We start from the raw sequence: 22468 nt of genomic DNA, 5'->3' as shown, positions 1-22468 counted from the left end.
ATGTTCTCCTGAATGGTTTGTTGTTTTTGAAATTCTTTCTTTGGGACTGATATGTAGGATGTGTAGTTTCAAGATCTAGTGCCATCTGAATAGTATCCAGTAGTGTCCTAGGCTTAAAAGCCTTCACCAAACCTTTTAGACTAGCATTTAAATCCTCGGCGAACAGCATTACAACTCTCTTTTCTGACATGTCAGGAACCATAACAGCAACCTTTTGAAACTCATTGATGTAACTATCTACATCATCATTTTGTCTAATCAATGCAAGCTTGTGGAAAATTGGAAATACATCTCTACATCCTTGCTGTCACACCTAGCAATCAATTTAGTGCTGAACTCATCATAGGACTGAATCAATGCATGGTTTTGAGTTGCCAAACCATGATTCCACCTATCATATGCTGGTCCTTCTAGATGTCAGGGTGCTAACTTAATTGCCTCTTCTTCTGGCATGGGTTTAAGATTCAAAAAGATGTCAAGTTTGTGTATCTAGGCACGTGCTGTGATTTTCCCACCACCATTAAAATTAGGAAGAGTCAATTTACTGAAGGCATGCTGGTACTCCTTATGTAAGCCTCAAGGTCTTTGTTCCTGTTGCGTACTTTTCCTATCTTTCGGCAGATTCATGAATTGGTTTAATGTTATTTCCTGTCTTATTTCATGAGGGAGTGTATGGTACTCATCATATACTGCCATTGCCTCATCAACCAATGTGTGCTCCTCTTCAGGTTGTGCTATTTTCTCTGTCTCTAGGTGCAAATGTAGGTTCGAAAGGTCTACTTGAACCGCCTGCATTGGCTCCTGTTGGAATGTTATTCCTTGCATTGATACCTTCCTCTGTAGTATTCTGATTTGCCCTGAGATAATTCATATTCTGAGACATTTGACCAATGGCCGTGATCAACTGCTGCTCTGACTGCATAAATTGTTACATCATTTGCTGTGGTCCCTGTGCTAGATCATTCAGTATGTTTTGTACACTATTTTGGTCAATTCTTCTTTCAATCCTATCTTGAGGATTCTCAGTACTTACACCCACCATTTTACATAATGCCATCATATTCCAATCTAGTTGAAGGACTTTGTCTCAAATTAACTGCACTCCTACTTCATAATCTTATAATTGAGTGAGGCAAATAGAACTCACTTCCATCAAACTGTCATGATAACTTTTTCCAAAATTTTGCTTCTTGCTGACCCAAAAAATAAATGGATGTTCTATGTTACTATTATAAGTTTTCCTTTTTTATTACATCTGATCCTCAGTTTAGTCCATATTCGTAAGACCATGGTATTCTCAACATGATATTTCTGAAATATATTAGACTATGAGCAACTTCGAAGTAGGTTTCCCATTGAAAAAAGCCCTCTTTAATAGAAAATCCTGTGAGGAAAATTGTAATTTATCTTATTTATTTCTGAAAAGATCGATGGTTTACATCTAATGCTTATATTGCTTTTACTGTACCTATGTAGTTTAAAGAATAAAATTCTTATGCTTGTAAATTTATAATGACTTTGTTAGATCCAAAGAGTCCTGGGAAAGGTGTAAAACTGAATATGTCTGCAAGCAATGCCGATGGAGATTGCTCACTTTCTATTTCAGTTCAGTGCAATGCAAATGGAGTTCAGGTAGACAGTATTTCAGGTAGCTTCAGTTTTTCCTGTGAAAGGAGATTTTACCGCATGACATTTCTTCTCAATTCCTCAACTCATGAATTAATTATTGTGAGTTGCTCTACAGGCCCCAACATCGATGAGCAAATCTGGGAAATGCAATTATGTGAGTGTGTTAGACTTCCTGAAAAATGATTGTACTTGGTGTATACGTTTTCCTATGTATGTTTTGGTTCATTTTCTATTGTTTATGCATTGTGATAAAACTATTTTAACTGTGTGAATCCAAAAATGCACAGAGCACCATAAAAACCAAAGAATCACTTAGAAGCAGCATACATGGTTTGTGTCATTGTCAATTGTTGATTGTCTTATTTAAGCAACTAGGTAACTGATTGAGTGCTAAGAGTCGATTGTTTATTTCATAGGATTTAACGACTTAAAGAGAGGGAAGGGGATGGATTAGAAAGGGGTGAGCGAACATGAAGAAGTGTAAATGAATAGTTGGGAGGAGGTTATGGGGACTGAAATTGGGATACGGGACAACATCTATTGACTAGGGATAAAAATCATCAGGGTAGATTGAGGATGTGGAGGGAACAAGGTGAAGGTGTAACTTGTATGTAATTAAAAGACTAGCTGTTGACAAAATAAATTTATACAGAAGTCGTAGGGAGAAGATATGGAAGAGGGGTGTTTATTAGGAGGCTGTGGTCATATTGAATACCACTCTAACATACTTTGGTGCAATGTGTCTATACATGCCTAGATCTTGGAAAATAAAAAATACAAGCTTGAAAACATGAACATTGGCAACCATGCTTTTTATTTTATTATTCCTTGTCTATCCGTTTGACCATAAATTTTCTAAGGAAACCAAAACCATGGTTTGAACTTGACAAAATAATGGTTTTCCCTTGTGAATAAAAGGACTTTTGGTTGTGTCCTGGTACACCACTGGTTTGACCAGCAGATCAATGACTTCATTCTGGACTCTTTGCATGTTGTCAAATAATATCTTTAAACTTTTACACGTACTGCAGAATTTGTAATTTGGTTGATGAGCTAGCTGTGTGCGTTATAGGTGTTGTACAAACTTGGGAATAAGCTGTTTGGTTGAGGGTAGAGGCATCTCTCTTGCTGCGTTAAATAACCTGTTGTTCCTTTCTAACCATAGTTTCAATACAGTGAAAGCCAAGCTGAGGTTGTGTATGGTTTGCATTATTCCTAGTGACATGTACTGTTTGGATCAGGAAAATGTTGCTTTTTCAATAGAGATACAGGTGAGGCTTGCGATCTCAAGAAAATGCACCATTGCGCTATAAAAAAATCATGTTTGAACAATTGGCGGTGTTGAGGCAAATTATATTTTGAGTCAATAGGCTTACACAATCCGTTGTATACTTTCCTCTGTACCTTTTGTTAGTTTTTTCTGCTCTTGAAGATTAACCTTTCACAGCTGGCACATGCCACTCTAGTTTTCGTCCAGAAGTGAATACTTATTCTTACTAGCTTCTACATTGTCTTTTTGGTCAAAAGTTTCATCTGGTGGTGATTTTTTGCATGTGCTGTGCTTGTTTCATAGCCAGCGCCCTCTTGAGGAGGTGGAGATCCTTTGAATTAATTCCACCAATTGATTTGAGTCTAAGTTTTTCTGATCATAAAGCCAAGGGTTGTTTAGATTTTTATTTCACTCCTTGTCAAAGGAAGCTGTGTTGTGTCTTTACTCTTTAACAATACACTTGCATCAGTCCTAGGGATGGAAGGAGTGTTAGGAGGGAGATAGGATCTGCATGCACAAGGCTACCTGTATTTGTTGTATTTGGCTTGGAAACCAAAGCTCCTAGTTGGGAAAGGTACGAGATCATGTGCATGGCCTGCCAACTAAACAGTTTTGACTTTTGCTCTTCATTTTGTTTATTGAGGGCATATAGTTTTGTAAAACCCTGGTGAAGCTGAAAACCCAAATATTACATTAGCAGCTTATATTCAGTGATTTTTAGAATTTGACAAAATTTCCTTTTTCATTGTATAGATGGCGGCGTAAATCGTAGTAACCAAAATTGCTCTTGGGAATAAATTGGCAAACTGAAAGCTAGATATTTTTTTTCAAAAATCTTGCCTTAATCAGGTTAAGGTTTATGAAAAATAAAGGGAAAATTGCCTGACAGTAAAAAAAATAGCCAAAAAACTAGATAAAATTGCAATTTTATGCAAAAAATTGGCTTTTTGACAATTAAATCAGGATAAATTGAGAAAAAGGTGCGAAATTTTTTTGGGCTAATTTATTACAAAAACTCTGAGCTTTTCTGGGAAGGATAGTCCTGGCGGTCAAGTCCCGTTTTCTCGCAATTTTTTGTGATTTATGCGACAATGATGTAGATGACAAGATTTGTTTGTATCTATTTGTCAAGGCTAATTGGTTGTTGCAAGCAGAGTACTAAGATGTTGAAATTCTTGTAAGGTGAGCATTCAAAGCAAATTCCGTAAGATATGCAAACTTAAATACTCAATAACATTCTCCTTTGTTTGTTGCCGACAACCCTTGTAGTTTTATTTTGGTAATAAACTTGTTAGGAAGTTTCCTCCATTATTATAAATAAATAAAGACTGAAACAATCCCCTTGATTGAGTCCTTAGGAAGATACAAAATGATCCTCAATATTTCTTTTGCGAGAGATATTTTATATGTTGATCTAATGCATCTGCTTATCTAGGATATGATCCGATTGTTAAACATGATAAAATATTTAATGTTTTTTAAATATATCAAAGATGACTTGGTGTAGTCACGGTTAGGAGGGACCTCAATGAGATCTATCTGGACCGTGCAGCAAGAGTAAACATAACGAAAGCAAGACAAGATGATGGAGGCAATGTAGAACTGATTGATTATATCATGAAAAACTGTTTACAGTCTGTCGGCAACATGTGGGCCACAAAATTCGGCTCATTGGCCTAATACAAACATGCTCAATTACAGTCTAGGTCAATACCAGACCTCTTAACCTCAAGATAGATCTTTCCGGTTCTAACTACCTGCTACTACAAGCTAAATTACATTGATTTATATGGTCTAGAGGGATCCGGTCGGCCCAAGAAGAATCAAACTATGATGATTCATGATGAAACGTGTAAAACCACCAGGTTGGCCTCTGCCAATGAAAATCCTTAGGAAAACCCAAAGGAAGAAGTGCAGATCAGAGGGAAGGTCAGCCACATGTCAGGGAATGATGGAAACAACGAACTGGAGCTCTGCAAGCTATGGAAAGGATCCGCAAGATTCGCCAATAGCAAATAGGTCCAAGCGGTTCCAGGGTTCTAAGCCAGAAATCTGTCTCGGAATCCGGAAGCGATAACTTGCCGGAAAATGATGCAAACGTCCAGTGGCTCAGGAATAAGGAAGATAATCATGCTTACAAGAAAAATCCAGCTCCGCAAGATCCGGTGAGCAAAGGGAAGAAAATGCAGAAAGAAATGCTAAAACTGCAGAACATAAAACAAACTGAAAAGAAATGTTTCTGGTTGATGCAAGATTGCCAAGAACCGGGGATACTCCTGCATCATGACTTCTGATTTATGACAGCCAATGTAATCAGTAATAATATATGCAATAATAGCAACAAACCCTTATCAATTACCCATATATTAATTCTGCTAATGATCTGAAAATGCCTTTCAATCAGCTAATAAAATATGTATCTGATTTGCTTGCAAATATTAATCAATTGAAACCTCCACAAGCTGAAATCTTCAATAAATCACTGAAGCAGCTCTGCAGCAATACTGCAACAAGCTGAAAATGACTTCAATCTACAAGTGAAAGTGTGATCCTTGACTAGAATGACCTCAAGTGGGGATGGATTGGGGATGAGGGTTTTTGTTCTTGAATCCTTCAATCACCAAAATGGAAGGAATAGTGAAATGACAAAATTGGATGCCTTGCTTTGAGCTTCAAACTTGTTGGAAATTGTTGTCATTGATGTCAAAGGCATTAGAAGACCAAGATTGGAGGTGCAAGAAAATAAAATAGAATATATTGTGCAGAAAAATAAAATAAAATGTATTATTGGTAAGGGCCGACCCCCTTGAGAGGTGCGCCCTACCTTGGGGATGCAAATTAAAATAAATAAAAAAATTATTTGTGCCTTGGCTGACCTGGTTTGGAGGGTTGCATGAATGAAGAGGTGCTTTAGCATGTATAAATAGAAGATCATTCAAGGTTTATTTGTTAAGAAATTAATGAAGATTATTCCAATGTAGAGCAGATCTAGAGCAGACCTAAGAGCAGATTCAAAAGGCGATTTATTGCAGATTCTGAGCAGAAATTATTGAAGATTATTTACAGACTTAGAGAAGCCCTTTTGAACAGATTTACAAGGATTATTGGAGCGAATTTGTGATGGTTTTTGGGGCAGATATAAGAGATACTAAGCATTATTATTGATTCAAGAAGAGATCAAATAATTATCCTATTACTGTTTTGGAGGTCAGTGTCTCGTATTGAAGGAGATTGGTGTCCCATGTTGAGTTGGTGCTTAGTTGTAGGGATTCGTGTCTCAAGTGGGTTGGTGCCTACGAATCATCAAGATGGGACTGTTCTCTCTTGTGGGTTGGTACCTACGAAGTTTGTAAGAAGAGTTTTGTATAAGCAATATTTTGTTGTGGTTTTCTCCTGTAAGGGTTTCCTCGTAAATTGTGTATTCTACTTGTGTTGCGTAATTGTTGCATCTTATGTTGTTGATATTGTGCAATTGATATGCTTATGGTATTAAATTTGAAAAGTAAAGAATTGTATTATATTGATACACCCCCTCCCTCTTAGTATAATCGTGTGCCCATCAAAACTCTCTTTTATAGGCACCTACTTTGGGCCCTCCCTTTTTTATTTTTTATTTTAATTTACTTTTCCTTCCAAGTATTTAAAAATATTTTTAAATTGCATCTAAAATCCCATTGTGAGCTACATTTCAAATAAGGTGTTATTTAAATATTACATAGGCCTTATAATACTATTAAAGTTACCCATTTGAAAAGAAAGTGATCGAGCCCAACTTTCAATATTATTTAATTCTTTTAGCTCTAAAAAAGCAGACATGACAATCCGACCTTACTAGAATTACTTGCCCTCAAGAAATTGCAAACATGGTTGGTCAAGTATTATCGTGCCAAGTGATGAATCATGTTCTAATGTCCATAGAGCTTGGATCTTGTACTTGTCAAACAAAACATCTCTTGCCAAAAACCAATATGAGATCTATGCAAACTTGGATGCTCAAGTGTCAATGTGCCAATTTTATGAATCATGTTGTAATGTTCATAGGTTTTGGGTCCTCGTCCTGCCAAATGAAACCACTCTTGCCAAAAAGCACTTTGCAAACTTGGATTTTCAAGTTCCATTGTACCAACTTCTGTAGCATCTTTTGTGGGGAGGTTCTTTCAACACATTGGTAGCTCCATGATACTTCCACTCCTCAACTTCTTGTCTTCAACGTGGATGATAGCATAGAGCTTTTGTTTGTTTTGAGCTTGTTGAAGATGATCCTTGAGTGCTCTCAATGTGTCTTGGTGATGCTCAACAAGTCACTAGCAGTTGATACCCCACTATTTGCAAACACAAATTGACAAAGATCAGAGCATCATCGCTATATAGAGCCATAAATAGATACATGCCTATAGAAATGCAATAGGAAGCAAAGTTTTAAAACTCGGACTTGCCACGGACTCGGCAAACCAAAAATTTGGACTCGGACTTGTGAAAGACTCGCAAAAGACTCGGCAAGGACTCAGCAAAAAAAAACCCGTAGTTTTACAAAAAAAACATAAAGAAATTAATGCATTTAGAGAACATAAGAGCCATAATTGAAACATTACACATGTCATATGATCTAGAAACACGCAAAATTTGAAATTCATCATTCATACTCATAGTTTCAACTCTAAAATGTATAATAGCAGCATAAGTTTATAAATGTTTACAAAATTACATATAATGATATGTCCAACTCCAAATGTGAAAAACAACAATGAACAAACTAAAGAGAAGACTACGTCTTCCTCTTTGTATTTCTCCTAATATAGCTCAATTTTTTAGGCCTTGAGCTAGAAGTAGTAGCAGTGGGTGTTGTGGTATCTAAATGGTGAGATGATTCTTCTTCAAAGTCAAAGTCCTCATCCTCGTCCTCATCTTTGTCCTCATCTTCATCCTCCATGTCATCCAATCTTGCTCCTTTTGCATCTTGTGTTGCTCCTCTCTCTATTTCTGCAATTTCTCAGTAAGGAGGACATCATCACCATCATTTTGTTCATTCACGGTCCAATCACCATATGGATCAATTTCCTCCAAGTCAATGGCCTCGTGTGAAACACCCTCCACCTGTCTAACTCGAAGGCAAAGGTTGTACCGAACGAAGACTAGATCATTGAGCCGTTTTTGTGTCAATCTATTTCTCTTCTTTGTGTGAATGCTCTCAAATACACTCCAATTTCGTTCACACCCAGAAGCACTGCATGGCTGAGACAAAACACGGATGACTATCTTTTGAAGATTAGGCGTGCCAGCACCATAATTCTTCCACCATAAATCCACAAAAAACATTTAGAAATATTAGAATTGAGAAAAAAATGTAACAACCAAGTTTGTAGTTTTTTTCTTGCAGTATTGAACTAAGTTTCTAAATTTTTTACCTGGTTGTTGTTTTCCTCTCCTATCAATTGCTAGTTGTGATGAGAAGAGTCTCCCCTCTGCACTCTTGTACATCTTGAACAATGAATATTTCCAAATTCATAAGTAGATAGTCAAACTTTCAAACTCAAATTCAATAATGAACATTTCCGAATTCATAAATAAAGATAGAGGAATGGCAAATGTCAAATCTCACCTCCAACTTATCAAGAACCTTGTCTCTCAACTCAGGATTAGGTGCCATCTTATCAATGCATGCAATAACACCTGCCATGACCTCCTCATTAGCCCTAAATGAATCAGAGAAGTAGAATTTCAGGTTCAAAAAGTAGGCGAAGGCATGTATTGGTTGGTGGAGTTGGTTTGTCCACCTACGATCAATGATGCGCCAAAGGATTTCACATTTTCTTGTATTTCCACGATAGTAATGTGAAATGGCCTCTTTGGCCCTATCCATGGCCTCATAAATGAAACCCATTGGCATGCCCTCTCCATTCACCATACGAAGAACCCTTACCAAAGGTTCTGTCACCTAAAAAAATGAAAACAAATTTTAAATTAGTACAAAATTAACCCCTAAAAAATAAAATCAGCAAATAGACAAGATTGTATAAAGTTTACTTTTGTGTTTGTTACTTACTGTAGTCAACTTCTGTCCACTTTTGGTGAACCCTTCATCAAAAACAATGCTCACAATCTTCTCTGCTTCAGGTCTTTTGGAGTATGCAGACCCCAACCAAGCATCAAACACAAACATCCGCTCAAGATGAGGAATGGTACTAAGAATGCTCTGCAAAGTGATGAAGTGGCTAGCAAATCGTGTCACTCCAGGTCGCACAAGGTCTTTGCCATTTGTGTGTTTTCTCATCAAAGCAAGTACCCAAGTATGTTTGTAGATGAATTTGGTGACACTTAATGCATCTTCAACCACCTTTTTCACCCATCCTATCTTCCCAATGTCCTCTAGCATCAAGTCCAAGCAATGTGCATCACAAGGACTCCATGTAATGATAGGATGCCTCTCCATAAGCATTCTACCTGCAGATACATATGCAGCTGCGTTGTCCGTGATTATTTGGACAACATTCTGAACTCCAACTTCTTGAACCACCCCATCCAACAAATTACACAAAGTCTCTGCGTTTTTTATTTCATTTGAGGCATCAATAGACTTTAGGAATACCATTGCACTATTTGAGGCCACCAAGAAGTTGAGAAGAGTCCTATTCTGTCCATCCATTAGATAAAATGCTACATCTTTTTCTCTTCCAATACCTTTTTTGATCATCAACCACAACGTGTGTATTTTTTACAGCTTTTTCTAGCAATGGCCCACTGAAGTCATGACTTGTTGGGGCCTTAAACCCCTTACCCGCAACAATTAATGCATTAACCAAACCTTCCCAATACACATTGTTTGCTGCATTGAAAGATAGATTATTGTAAAACGAAAAGTTTGAAGCTGCTATCTTTGCTTGTTCATGCTTCTCTCTATTCCATCATGTACCTTCAAGTGAAGGTCGTGCACCTGGAACATTGCGTGGTACAAAAAAATTAGGGTCGGATCTAACAGGAGTGCCACTAGCCTCACCCTCATTGTCACGAAAAGATGAAAGTGATTGACGACCACGAGTGTGACCAATGGGACCCGAAGTGGACAATGTGGGATTCATTGCAGCTGTCATGGCTCCTTTTGTTTTTTGCCTTTCTTTCTTTTGCATATCATTCTCAGCAAGAATGGCCTTCATCTCTCTAATAATCTCAGGAGTTGATTTGGGGCATGCCTCCAAACCATATCCAGGTATTTGTGCAAGGTAGTATTTTAATCTATTGATTCCACCCGTCATCCATTTTGTACATTCAGTGCAAGTGACCTCCCCCTTTTTGCTTCCTGGAATCCCATATTTCCATGCTTTATCTCTTTGTCTTTCTGACCTTGGGGTTGTCGTTGGAGTTGAACTTGCCATTACCGATTTAATTATGGAAAATCAACAAAAAAAATGACAATGAATCATTTGGGAAAAATAACAAGAAAAAACAAGAAAAAAATATGAGGAAATAACTTCGGAAAGGAAATAGAAATTTTTTTGGCAGCATATCCCCTTGTTTTTCAAGATTTTTTGGATTTTCAAAACATGGAAATGATTCAAATGAAAAAAAAAAGAGGAAAAATCCTTACCTAGATCTCTTTTGCTGATTTTATCTTCTTTCCTCTCCTCCAAACCCTACAAACCTGTTATAACCAAGCAAAAATGCCAAATGAGGGGAAAAAATTAAAAAAAACTGAGTTTTATTGGTTAAATGGCGTGTTTTTTGGGCTACGCGAGTCCATATGAAAGACTCACAAGTCCGAGCAAAAGACTCGCGCAAGTCATTGCAAAAGACTTGCGAGTCTTTCATATGGACTCGCCTCGCTAGTCGTTGGCGAGTCAACTCGTGGCGAGTCCACGAGTCTTAAAACCATGATAGGAAGTGTTGTAGCTCCTCAAATGCTCTTCAATCCATGCGTTTTCTCTTTTTGTCCATCCACTAGTATGAAGGTGGTGAATTGTAGTTCTTGCAACAAAACTATAAAACTTAACGTACATTCTTGTGCACTAATAGAGTTTGAAGTGGGATTAGTCGTTAACTCCTATTTAGTGAATTGACATTTCTATTGTCTTTAATCCTCGATAGAATGATGATTTGCACATACAAACAATCATCTTTGTAATATTGGACCACACAAATGCAAAAAAAAAGACATACAGATGAGATTTCTTATGAAGAGTGAAATTTTATATCATTGAGTTGTGTTGTAGTTTGCAACTTGAAAATCGAGATAATTTCATAATAATAATAATAAGGTTATCTTTTCTTGGTAATTAAGGATGGGATGTGGTCAATGGCTTATTAGCATTTGTAGAATCTTTAGATGTGCTAGTATTATGGTAAAATTTTGTGTTTTGTGTTATCCACATATAGAGACAATGGGCATGACACAAACACAAAGGAACTACTATCCCTATCACTAACATGTTGTTAGACAATTCATGTAATTTAATTACTTCTTTGAAAAGCAATTGGACTACTTGAGGGGAAATGATAATGAAATGCACATGGTTAGTTATCTAATTCACTACAATAAAAATGCAAACTTTGGGGAGTCCCCCGATGAGCTCCACAATTTAGCCTTCCCACCCATGACTAAGTTTAGGCAAAGAATGTAACTAACTCTCAATATGTTCCTCTTTGTTTTGGTAACAAGTAATGTATTCTCCTTGTTGATTGAAAATATCTTCGATCTCTTGCAAGGCCAAGGATTGCCTTATGTGACAAATGAGCTAACAACCAAGCTTTTGTTGTGTTACTTTGATATTATTATGAACACCTTGAATTGTTTCTTTGGTGCCAATTACTTCTTCAATGGGTAAGAGATCTTCAACATGTCTCTTGCCTCTCTCTTGATAAAAGCATCTGCTTGATGGCAATCCTAGAGGCATAACATTGAGCATCAAGCTATTCTTATCAAAATAAATCAAATGGCTGTCTCCATTTGATATGTGGCCCCAAGCTACTTGCTCCATTCTCTTAGCTAAGATGATTCTTGGGGCTCTATCTTCAATGCCTTGAAGTGCTACTTCTTTCTTTTTGAATGTCAACTCATAGTGATCTCTCTAATAGAAATTTAACAATTACATGCCCAATACTATTTTAGTCTCTCCTAGATTTGTGACATGGAAATTATCACACACCTTGAGTCTACCCAATGTGATGATGAGCTATGTTGCTTTCATGATGCACAAAATGGTGGAGCCATCTTGTAGTATCTAATCCCTTATGAATTCTCTCTCATATATCGAGGAGTGGTAAATTTGTTTGTAGCTTGATTCCAATAACACCAAACTATGTTTACTTAGAAATAATTGAATATGAAAATGACATCTATCTTGCTTACCACTATCCCACATTGAGCATCTCACTGTCTCAACTACTTTGATTACCTCCATTAGACCTTGGTCTATACTCTATAACAGGCATAAACTTGTCTTTAAGTTTAGAACTTAACTCCATAGATTGGCCCATGAATTGCAAGTATTGAACCTTCATCACTTTGTTAGAATTCACAACATATTCTATATGATTCTTCATGAGCTAACTTTTAATCCAAATGCATGGGGTGAGGAATGCAAAATTTCACACAGATCCCATATGCACAAGCAATTTTGAATTTGATCCGAGCAATCTATATATCCTATGCTATAATTTGTATCCTTTACCCTTTCACCATTTTTAGAATGCTTTCCATGACGGCAACAATATTTTAATGGTATATTGCAAAGCAAAAAGTTGTGCTAATTTAATTACCTTCACCTTTTAAACTGTAATGACAGGAATAGTCGAGGTTCTTACCTTTTGTTGATTTAGATGTTTTTGAGAGGCTTGCCTCATCACAACCATTCTTGTGATTCCTAATTTCAAAATTGGTGGCATCAACTAAAAAATGCTCATCAACATAATTATTCTGAAAATTAACATGTGGTAAAGATTTATCCTTTGGAAGAAAAATGGTCTCAATACTACTACCGTTGTAACTCAGGATTTTGGTGTTAGGATCAAGCAAAACATTCTCATCAATGGCATGCTCATTAACATGGTTATCATGAAAATCAATGATATGCAGCAATGACTCACCTTTTGGAAGATCAATGGGTAGTTCATGGATTGGCATGCCGTCTTCCATCTTGGGCTCTTCACAGTGAACAAGTGACACCTTTTCCTCCTTGATTTCATCAATATTTTGCTAACGTAGACTATCATAAGATGTCAATAAAACATCTTTTTTTGATAAGAGATTCTTACATTCATCTTGCCACATAGACTATCATAAGATGTCAATAAAACCTCTTTTTTCGATAGATAGCCTTGAGCACATGCTTCTTCTTATGTCTAGATCATCTTCAGCATTCATGAAACGATCTTCTAATTGCAGCTTGTGTTTATGCCTTCTTTCGCTAGACCTTTTGACACTGCCGTAGGGATCAAAGCTATCTCTGGAAAAGTATGGAATAAGGAGAGATTTTGTAATATCCCCACAATTTTTTTTTGAAATTTTGTAGTTTACAACACAACAAGGACCCGTTAGGGTTAGCAATGAAAATACAATAATTTAGAAAACTGCAACCCTTCCACTTTCTGATCACCAAGTGCCCAATCTGGGAAGGTGAGAGCATACAGCGTTGAGGGGATCGTTAGTTGCAAAATACTGAAAATTATTACAATACTTGGGCAGCAAGCCAATCCCTTCCGCTTATACAGCGGGTGATGGAAATTCTGAAACTTCCTGGTAGTAAACCAGCCAGGAACAAACCAAAGAACTGAAACAACAACCACTCTATTGCTTATGCAGCGGGAGGACTAGGAATGAAATTAACGATCAACTCTACTGCTTATGCAGCGAGAGGACAATATTACAAATTTCAGATGTAGGCGGCAATCCAGCCTCTTCCACTTATTCAGTGGGTCTCTTTTTTTTCCTTTTTACAATCCAGAACTAGTAAACAACTTTACAAATAAGAGCATGACATTCTTGAGATAAAGAAGAACACTGTCCCACTCTGCAAATTGAAACTAAGCACAACCAAAACCCACAGACAATCCACACCAAACTACACACCACACTATTAATTTTCTAAATCTGTTATAAATGAACAGCAGGCTGGAAATGCAAACCAGCAACACAAAATCTCACTAAAATAATCACTTCTTCAAATCCTAACCGAATGACATGAAACTGAAAGCATATGACTCCAAGGGAGGAGGCGATCAAGCCTAGAACAACAAACTACAGCGAACTGATCCCAAAACATTATGCACACATCCCAAAGCACTCAGCCAAATGGTACGGCCAGCTAAGGGGGCGATTTGCTAAAATAAAATCCAAGACACCATTTTAAGCTCTATAAACTCACAAAATGAATCGCCTAAACCAAATAGAGAGATAGATGAAATACCCAGAACAAGGAGAATAACATACTGAGACTAGCGACCAATAATCCACTTCAGCACACTTCATGACTACCAACATGAACACTCAAAAAAACACTACAAAACATCTGAAACTGATACATAAATCTGCAACATTGTTCTCCGATCCACTCCTTTGAATGAAGAGAGGTCACAAGCTCGACTAGTTGCTGTATTGCAAGCAAGAAATCAAGCAGCAACTAGGAGGTATGCATTCACCGAAGCTTCATTCCAAATTTCGGCAGCACTTCGTTATAATTTCTTCATGGATCCCAAAAATGAGAGCCCAAGGCTCTTATTTATAACTTTGGCCTGGCCAAATTCAAATTCAAATGCTTTCCAAATGTGCCCAAATCAAATGCCATTACATTTACCCACATTTGGCATTGCATTTCATTTCATTTTCCAAGCATATGGCGTCCAAGATAAAAGTCCCCTTCCTCTAGGCTCCAAGTTCGAACTTTTCCTTGGTCCACAATTTGCAACATAAAAAAAGCATTATAACTTAAAACACTTTCATTCTTGGCACCCGACTTAGGAGAATTAAATAAAATCTTTTGAATAAAATATGCTTTCCCTTTCCTAAGTCGACCATCATAATAATTAAATATTATACTTTAGTATAAAGTATTAATATTTAATAAATCACTTGCAAATCAAATACTGATCAATGCCAAATTGAACCGTGAACTGAAGTGCTGAAAACCATCACACTGAACTGGGTTGGAGCTCTGCACTGAATTGCTAAAAATAGCATTGCCTGAAATGGCACTTACTAAAAATAGTAAGTCCTGAAAACAACTCCAAAAAGTTTTCTCTTCAAACCCTATGGATGAGCTCATAAAACCTAGGAAACTTAGAAACCCTGACAGCTGTCACCAACTTACTAAAAATAGTAAGTTCAAAATTTTTTTCAAAACTGAATGCATGTCATATGCCTCTGCGAAGCTTTCAGAAAACCCAAAAGGAATCCATAATTAGAATCGTAGAATTCCAACTAGTGAAGCATCAAACAGCTCACATAGACCTCCTCAAAAGTAGGAAACCCTAATTTCTGCTTCTAGTTAGCCTACAGGTCTTTGGAATATGTTAATGGCCCACTGAACTTCTCCTTATTGAGAAGGGGACATTACAGATTTCCATTCTTCTTCTACCTTCTGTACCGCCTATAAGGATGGACACACTTGCAATGACTGTCCAACTGAAATGGGAAATAGAATCCTGGACTTATGTCTATTCTTCTGTACTTTGTTGTATGCCATCAATTGCCTCACCAACTCAAGCAATACTAACTTATCGGTAGGATATCTTGGTAGCATGTAGGGTGGACAAGAGTATCCTTGCACCCTTATGTAGGTGGACTTGGGAAATTGGATAAACCAAGCACTAAACTTCTCTATCAACTCTTTTTCTTGTGGAGATAACCTTTGATGAATGTCACCTTGCAAAGTTCTTGTTATATGCATAGTAAAGGCATCGTTTACTCTCCTGTAGTGTGTCTTGCTAGGGTAATGTAGCTGTATGTACGATTCGCATGCTCTCAAATCTCCGGGTCTAGTACCAATTGGACCTCTATAGATCAATCTTGCGTATTTATGAGATCCGACGAGCAAATATATGAGATATGAACTCATGTAGAATGTTCTGGTTCGTGCAAGTCACTTGAGTTGTATATCAATGTTGTTCCTTATAATTCTTGCCCAGTTGATCCTCTCCTTTCCAATCGATATGATCTCCATGAAGTAGAACATTCAATTCTCGAATTGGGATGCTTGAGGGGTTCCCATTATTTGGTTGAGCAAGGTGATTAAATCACTGAATTCCTCCTTAATCAATTCTATGAAGCTTGCTGGGTAGCTTGGATATGCCAAGTCAGCTCTTCGATAGCTAATACTTGTTGATAATGCCAAGGCACTTGTCGGGATCATCATCATAGAATGCCTGCGCTGCTTCCTTGCTTTTTTAGATTGTGCCATTTAATTCAGGAATGTGGAAAGCTTCACTGATAGCTCTCTCAAATAGATAGGCAAGTTCTTTGCCATCAGGTGCCAGTATTATTCTTTTGCTCGGATCATAGTGCTTGGCACACTCAACGATCAACTCATTGCATTGTATAGACAAAGGGAAACCTGCTGCTTTCACTATCCCGCTCTCAACCATCATCTTTGAGAATCCGAAGGGCTTGGTGGTATACAAAGGTCCTTGGAACTTTTTCATGTTTATTTGGCCGAGGTTGGTATCTCCCACATTACCCCAATAAGATGTAATCTTGGACTCCATCGCCTCTCTCTTTGAGTCTTCCTTGATGAGAGCCTTTTGCGCTCCTGCCATGCTCTACTTGTGAGAGTTGTTCAAGTTAGGGTGGTGATATTACTTTAATGCTTATAACATCTAAAATGCATCTAGGTTAGTAATTCTTCCTTAGGAGTATATAAGATTGCTGAAACCTTGATGAATTACTAACCCTAGGCTTTTGCAAAACCCTTAGCTGGTCTAAAATCTGAAAATTACCATCCAAGTTAATGAATTACGCTTTGAAGTATACTTAGATGATGAAAATGCAATGAATAAAGCATCCTATGGTTAGGATCGTACGAAAATAATGAACATGAAGCTGTACCAGCGCTTAACCAAGGTCTGATTTTTAAGGAAATTGATCAAACAAACTTGTTTCAGACCTGCAAACTAATTCCAAATGGACTGGTACCTTCTAATTGATCACTCTCTTGGCAAAAATGATCTCTATAAAAAGGCGCTCTTGGTATTAAATGCCGGAGTTTGTCAAACTGCTGATGTAAAATCGTTGATCTCCCTGTTGAATTCGCTGTTGATCAATGATGGATTTGCTGTTTTTCAATTTGCTGATGCCTGACAGGCACAATGTTGCTGCTTTCAATGACAAATTCGCTGATTTGGGATGTCAATTCAGTGTTGATTGCAACAAATTTCGCTATGGCTTGAATGATTTCACCTTGCCTTGATCAAAATCACTTTCAATGATGAATGAATTTGTTGCTCTAGCAATGACGATCTTAGCAATATTAGCTTGGAGTGGAATCGCTGCTATGTTCATCAGATTCACTGCTGAAAGGGGGTGTGATACATCATCACAAGGCTGACTCTTGCATTCCATTTAATGTTTTACAAGTTAGAGCTCAAGGCCGACTTGATTCACCAATTTGAATTTAAATAAAAATGTTTTTCTCCATCATGGGGCCCATTCTTAAGGTGGCGTGCATGTTTAAACATCTTCCCTTTTCCATTGAATGAAATCGCACTTCGCACATTTTGGGGGTCATTGGAAGTGAAAAACCTTAGTTCGTGCTTTTGGAGTGTCAAAGGAAATAACTAAATCACTAGTTCATGCCTTGAGAGCCTCATTGAAGTAAAAGGCTTAAGTCGCTCTTTGGAGGGGTCATGGGAAATGATCAAAATGCTTAGGTCGCTGATTTGTGACCTCATTAGAAATTGTCATGCCTTAGGTCACTGATTTAAAACCTCAAATTAAGTGGGAATGCTTAGTTCATGGGTTAAGAGCCTCATTGGAAATCTTAGTTCGTGGATTTGAGGCATCAAAGGAAGTCCCATTCCTTAGGTTGTGGATTCAAGCCTTCAAAGGAAATTCTAGTTCACTGATTGGAGCCTTTGCTGGAAATAAAAAATCCTTATTTCTTTTGAAGCCTCATTGGAAATCTTAGTTCATGGATTTGAGGCGTCAAAGGAAAGTCCCATTCCTTAGGTCGTGGATTCAAGCCTTCAAAGGAAATGCTAGTTCGCTGATTGGAGCCTTTGCTGGAAATAAAAAATCCTTAGTTCGCTCTTTTGAAGCCTCATTGGAAGTGCTTGATCCTTAGGTAGTGGATTGAGGCCTTCATCGGAAGTCATCAATTCCTTCCTTCCCTTGGTATCAATTAAGCTTGCAACACCTCCCTAGCAACGCACTTAGTGAAATCATGATCTCAATTCAAACAATGCAATGGAAAAACCTTAGTTCGCTGATTTGAGGGGTCGAAGGAAGTCCCAAAGCTTAGTTTGTGCTTTTGATGCCCAGCTGGAAGTCTTAGTTGGGGCCTCATTGGAAGTGCTCCCAAAATGGCAACTTCGCTGATCTAGTCCTCTTGTTTCAAGCTTCTCATGGTAATTTGAACTCTAGCTCCTTATTTCCTTAGAATATTGACCCTTAAAACCAACTTGCCTTAGCCAAATTTGCATTTCATTTCCATTCAAGCAAGCAAAAGATGCGAATCATTAACTCTCAAAATGTTGGATGTGAGATCAACTCAAACTTATTCGTCCTAAAGGATTGCTCCTAGCAAATCTAACCTAAAATCCCTAAAACTGAAAGCAAAAGAGGGGCTCCTCATTTGTGATGGGGTGATGTGTGAAATGGTCACAACAGAACCTTCAGAAGCATTTTCATCTTTTATTGATAACTTGATTAGCATGACAACTTCATGATTACACTCATCAAACTTTTACTGGTCTTTACCTACAACTGTTGGCCAAGATTCAGTATGGAGTACGATGTTGTCAAGACACCTCTACTTGAGCATTGTGAGCATTAGTTGTTTCTAGGTGTTATAATTCTTGCTAGTGAAGTGTTAGTTGCCTTCCAACATGATGTTGGGCAATGAAGCTATCCCTCCCGAAATACAAAACTACAAAAAATGAAGAAACTTGCTACTAATAGACTTGTAGGTGAAACCCTAATCAATATCATAGCTACAATTTTAATAAAATCATCAAAAACGCAAATTGGGTAGCAAAAACCAATATTGTATTTAAAAAAAAAAGCCCTGCAAAATTTTTCCAGAAAATTCTGGTTGCCCATGTTTTTGGAAAAAAATATTAAAAATGATTAAATGCCAAAACCTAGGTGCTGCGTGCAGCAAACATCCACAAGTTATATCAAAAACTTGACAAAAAATAGCTTGCGACTTGTCAAAAATGCCTAAAATTTTCGTTGTCCTTATACCTTGGCCATCTTAAGACTAAGGGACAACAAAAAATGCCATAATTTTTTTGAAACATCACCAAAAATATTTGCATAAATTGTCATGTACCAAAAAAGCCAAAAACATGTGATTTTCTAGAACAAAAGATGCACAATTTGCTCAGAAAATGACCCTCGACTGGTACAAACAAAAAAATGTGATTTTACTAGAAAACTTCACCCACAAACTTCCAAAACAAATAACCTTATTTTCTGGTCAACAGAAATGTGATTTTTTGACCATGAAAAATCCGCTAATAAAAACTCACAAATTTGTGAAATTTTTTTGCCAAAAATCAATGTACAAATCTGTACAGTTTCAACTGACATGTTCTTTTCTGTCACATGCATGCAATTTGTCACCATTATAGTCTGTGGAATTCACATACTCATTGATCCTGAGATTTTACAAAACCCAAACTCTAATACCATATTACAGAAATTAGTAACATAGAATGATTACTAAGACATTTGATATTTACTAAGGAGCGAAAGTTTCCCTAAATAAGAGTTACAAATATCTATCCGATAAGGATAAGATTTGCAACTAAGAAAGTAGAAGATAATAACTTTCAAAATAATAAAAGAATATTTCTAAAGTCTATCCTAACAACTTAATTGACCATTATAAACTAATAGTACAATATTTCCTTTAATAGTACATAGTCTGATCTATAGATCTTTTCTGATTTCTTTTTATGTTGCATAAAAAGTTAGACCTACCCTTGTAGGTTGGCAAGATCAAAGCTTTGTCATAAATTGTTAGCTTTATACCTTATAGGCTAGCAAGATTTAAGTTCAAATACCATCGTAATGGCCTCAATTGGATAACTGTAGGAAATGGATGATTTATCAAATATGTACAAGCTGAAACAATAATCAAATGACTGACGTAGATGCCAAGCCCTAGTTGATTAGCAATGATGCAATATTGCAAACCCTTGTAAATCAAACTTGCACTTCCAAACAGCAAATTCAAACCCTCATAATGCTGGTATATACCCTCAAATGCAACATAAACAAAAAGATATGAATTGTATGTGTTAATATATCAAATATGACTGCTGATTATGGCTGATTTCTAATGGACAGCAATACTATCACTCACCAATGTTTATATGAAGCCCTTATACATTGAAATTAACCAAATATGAAAGTATAATTGGTTAATGAGTTGTTGGATAAACATGGCAGTACCAATAAACATGGAACCACCAACATAGAAAACCCAGATCTAATTTTTATTTATGGTAGCTAAACATAATCAGCAATAATGTATGCAGTAGCAGCCACAATCCCTCATAAATTACCCATATTAAGTTTGCAAATGATCTGTAAATGCCCTTCAATCAGCCAATCAACTTGTGGAGGTTTGGATTAATATATATTGTAAGTGATGTTCAATTTACATTCAATATGCAAGTTATATTCTATATTTTTTCTTGTTCTATATATTACTGAATTAACATATGAATCTGACTATCTTCTTTTGTGTGGCAGGTGAGAGGAGCATTTATAAATTTCAATGTCCATTCTCACACATACCATTTGACATATATAGCAGGCTGGGTACGGTCAAGCGATGCCTTGACTGACCATGTCTTTTGGACATGGCCGATCAAGACATCACTCTTGATCGTGCCCCTTCGCTATAACAATAGTACATGGTGTTTATTGACCAAGTGGTGTATGTTTATATTTCAACACTCGATAACCATCGATGTATACCAATCGGTGTATGATTATATTTAACACTTCGAAAGCTTGCCTTAACACCCGATATCAATTGGTGTGTGTTTATTATACCACCCGATAACAATCGGTGCAAGCATAAATTAACATCGATACTAATTGATGTTCATTCTACCCGATAATCATTAAATCGGATTTGCAATGGTTAACCCGATTTGATAATCGGTGAATGCAAATAGTGTAATAGATTATCAAATCGGGATTCTATGATAAACAGTTAAGCATCATACACAAATAAAGAATGTTTATCAATTAAGGGCTTGAGGTTATTCATTTTAATAATCGATATGATAAATGATTGAATGAGAGACTTCATTTATCTCTCATTCAATCATTTATCTTACCGAAGCTATTTATGCATTAACATATATATATATATCTGATTTCTTGCATAAATTAATTAACCCAAACCTCCACAAGTTGAAATCTTGAATAAATCATTAGAGTGACATTATAGCAAGTTGAAAATGACTTAAAGTTAAATCACTGTAGCAACATTATAGCAAGATGAAAATGACTTCAATCTATAAGTCCAAGTGTAATGGCTGTTTAAAGTTGCCTCAAATGGAGATGAAGACCAAATCCATATATGGAAAGCCAAGAGGGTTTTGGTCCTTCAGATCTGAAACACAAAGGGTTTTTGTGCTTGAAAACTCCAATCTCCAAAATGGAAGGAATAATGAAATGACACAGTTGGATACTTTGCTTTGAGCCTTGGCCTTTCTTTTATAGTCGCCTAGTTTGGGCACTCAATTTTTTATTTTATTTTCATTTTAATTTACTTTTCCCTTGAAGCATTCAAAAGTACACTTAAATTACATCGAAAAACCCATTTTGAATTACATTTCGAATAAAGTGTTAAAAACACTTATTTAATCATTACATAGGCCTTATAATAATATTTATGCTGCCTATTTGAAAATAAAGTGGTTGGGCCCAACACAAAATATTATTAATTCTTAGTTCTAGAAAGGGGACATGACACTTTAGGATTGTTTTATTTTCTACTAGAGTATTCAGCATAAATTATGCCATTTCAAAGTGGGGGATTGGGTATATTTAAGACTAGAATCATACAAGTAGATGGCTCTAAAACAGTAAAAGACCGACAATAAGTTGGGACCCAATTATTATGGACCTTGCAAGGCGTTGCACCGAAGTGGGAGTATAGAATGCAAATTAGAGTTATTTCAAACCACATATTCCACCCAGTATTCCATGTGCCTTGTATGGAGGTCATTGGGGATACAAATCTAGTTCAATAATTCAATTAGAGTTTATAGAGCAAGATGAAGGAGGATAAATCATTTTGCCATTTTGGAATTAGAAGAAATTATCTAAACAAGGAGCAAGTGGATGTGAACTAGGATGATCACCCAATATCTCATCAAATGGAAGTACTTGCTGAATGGTGA

General features: G+C 36.7%; 1 protein-coding gene across 1 annotated transcript in view; it reads left to right on the top strand.

The window, feature by feature from the left end:
- The window catches only part of LOC131035837 (uncharacterized), a 206029-nt gene that overhangs the window by 171122 nt on the left and 12439 nt on the right, over positions 1 to 22468 (top strand). Inside the window, exons 6-7 of the mRNA XM_059207631.1 lie at positions 1526 to 1632; positions 1745 to 1783. Of these exons, the coding sequence (XP_059063614.1) occupies positions 1526 to 1632; positions 1745 to 1783 (146 nt within the window). The remainder of the gene's footprint in view (positions 1 to 1525; positions 1633 to 1744; positions 1784 to 22468) is intronic.

Source organism: Cryptomeria japonica, chromosome 7 (assembly GCF_030272615.1).
Source record: "Cryptomeria japonica chromosome 7, Sugi_1.0, whole genome shotgun sequence".
Classification (NCBI taxonomy): domain Eukaryota; kingdom Viridiplantae; phylum Streptophyta; class Pinopsida; order Cupressales; family Cupressaceae; genus Cryptomeria; species Cryptomeria japonica.
Note: the sequence above shows the minus strand (reverse complement) of the source record. Positions and strands in the feature narration are given on the sequence as shown.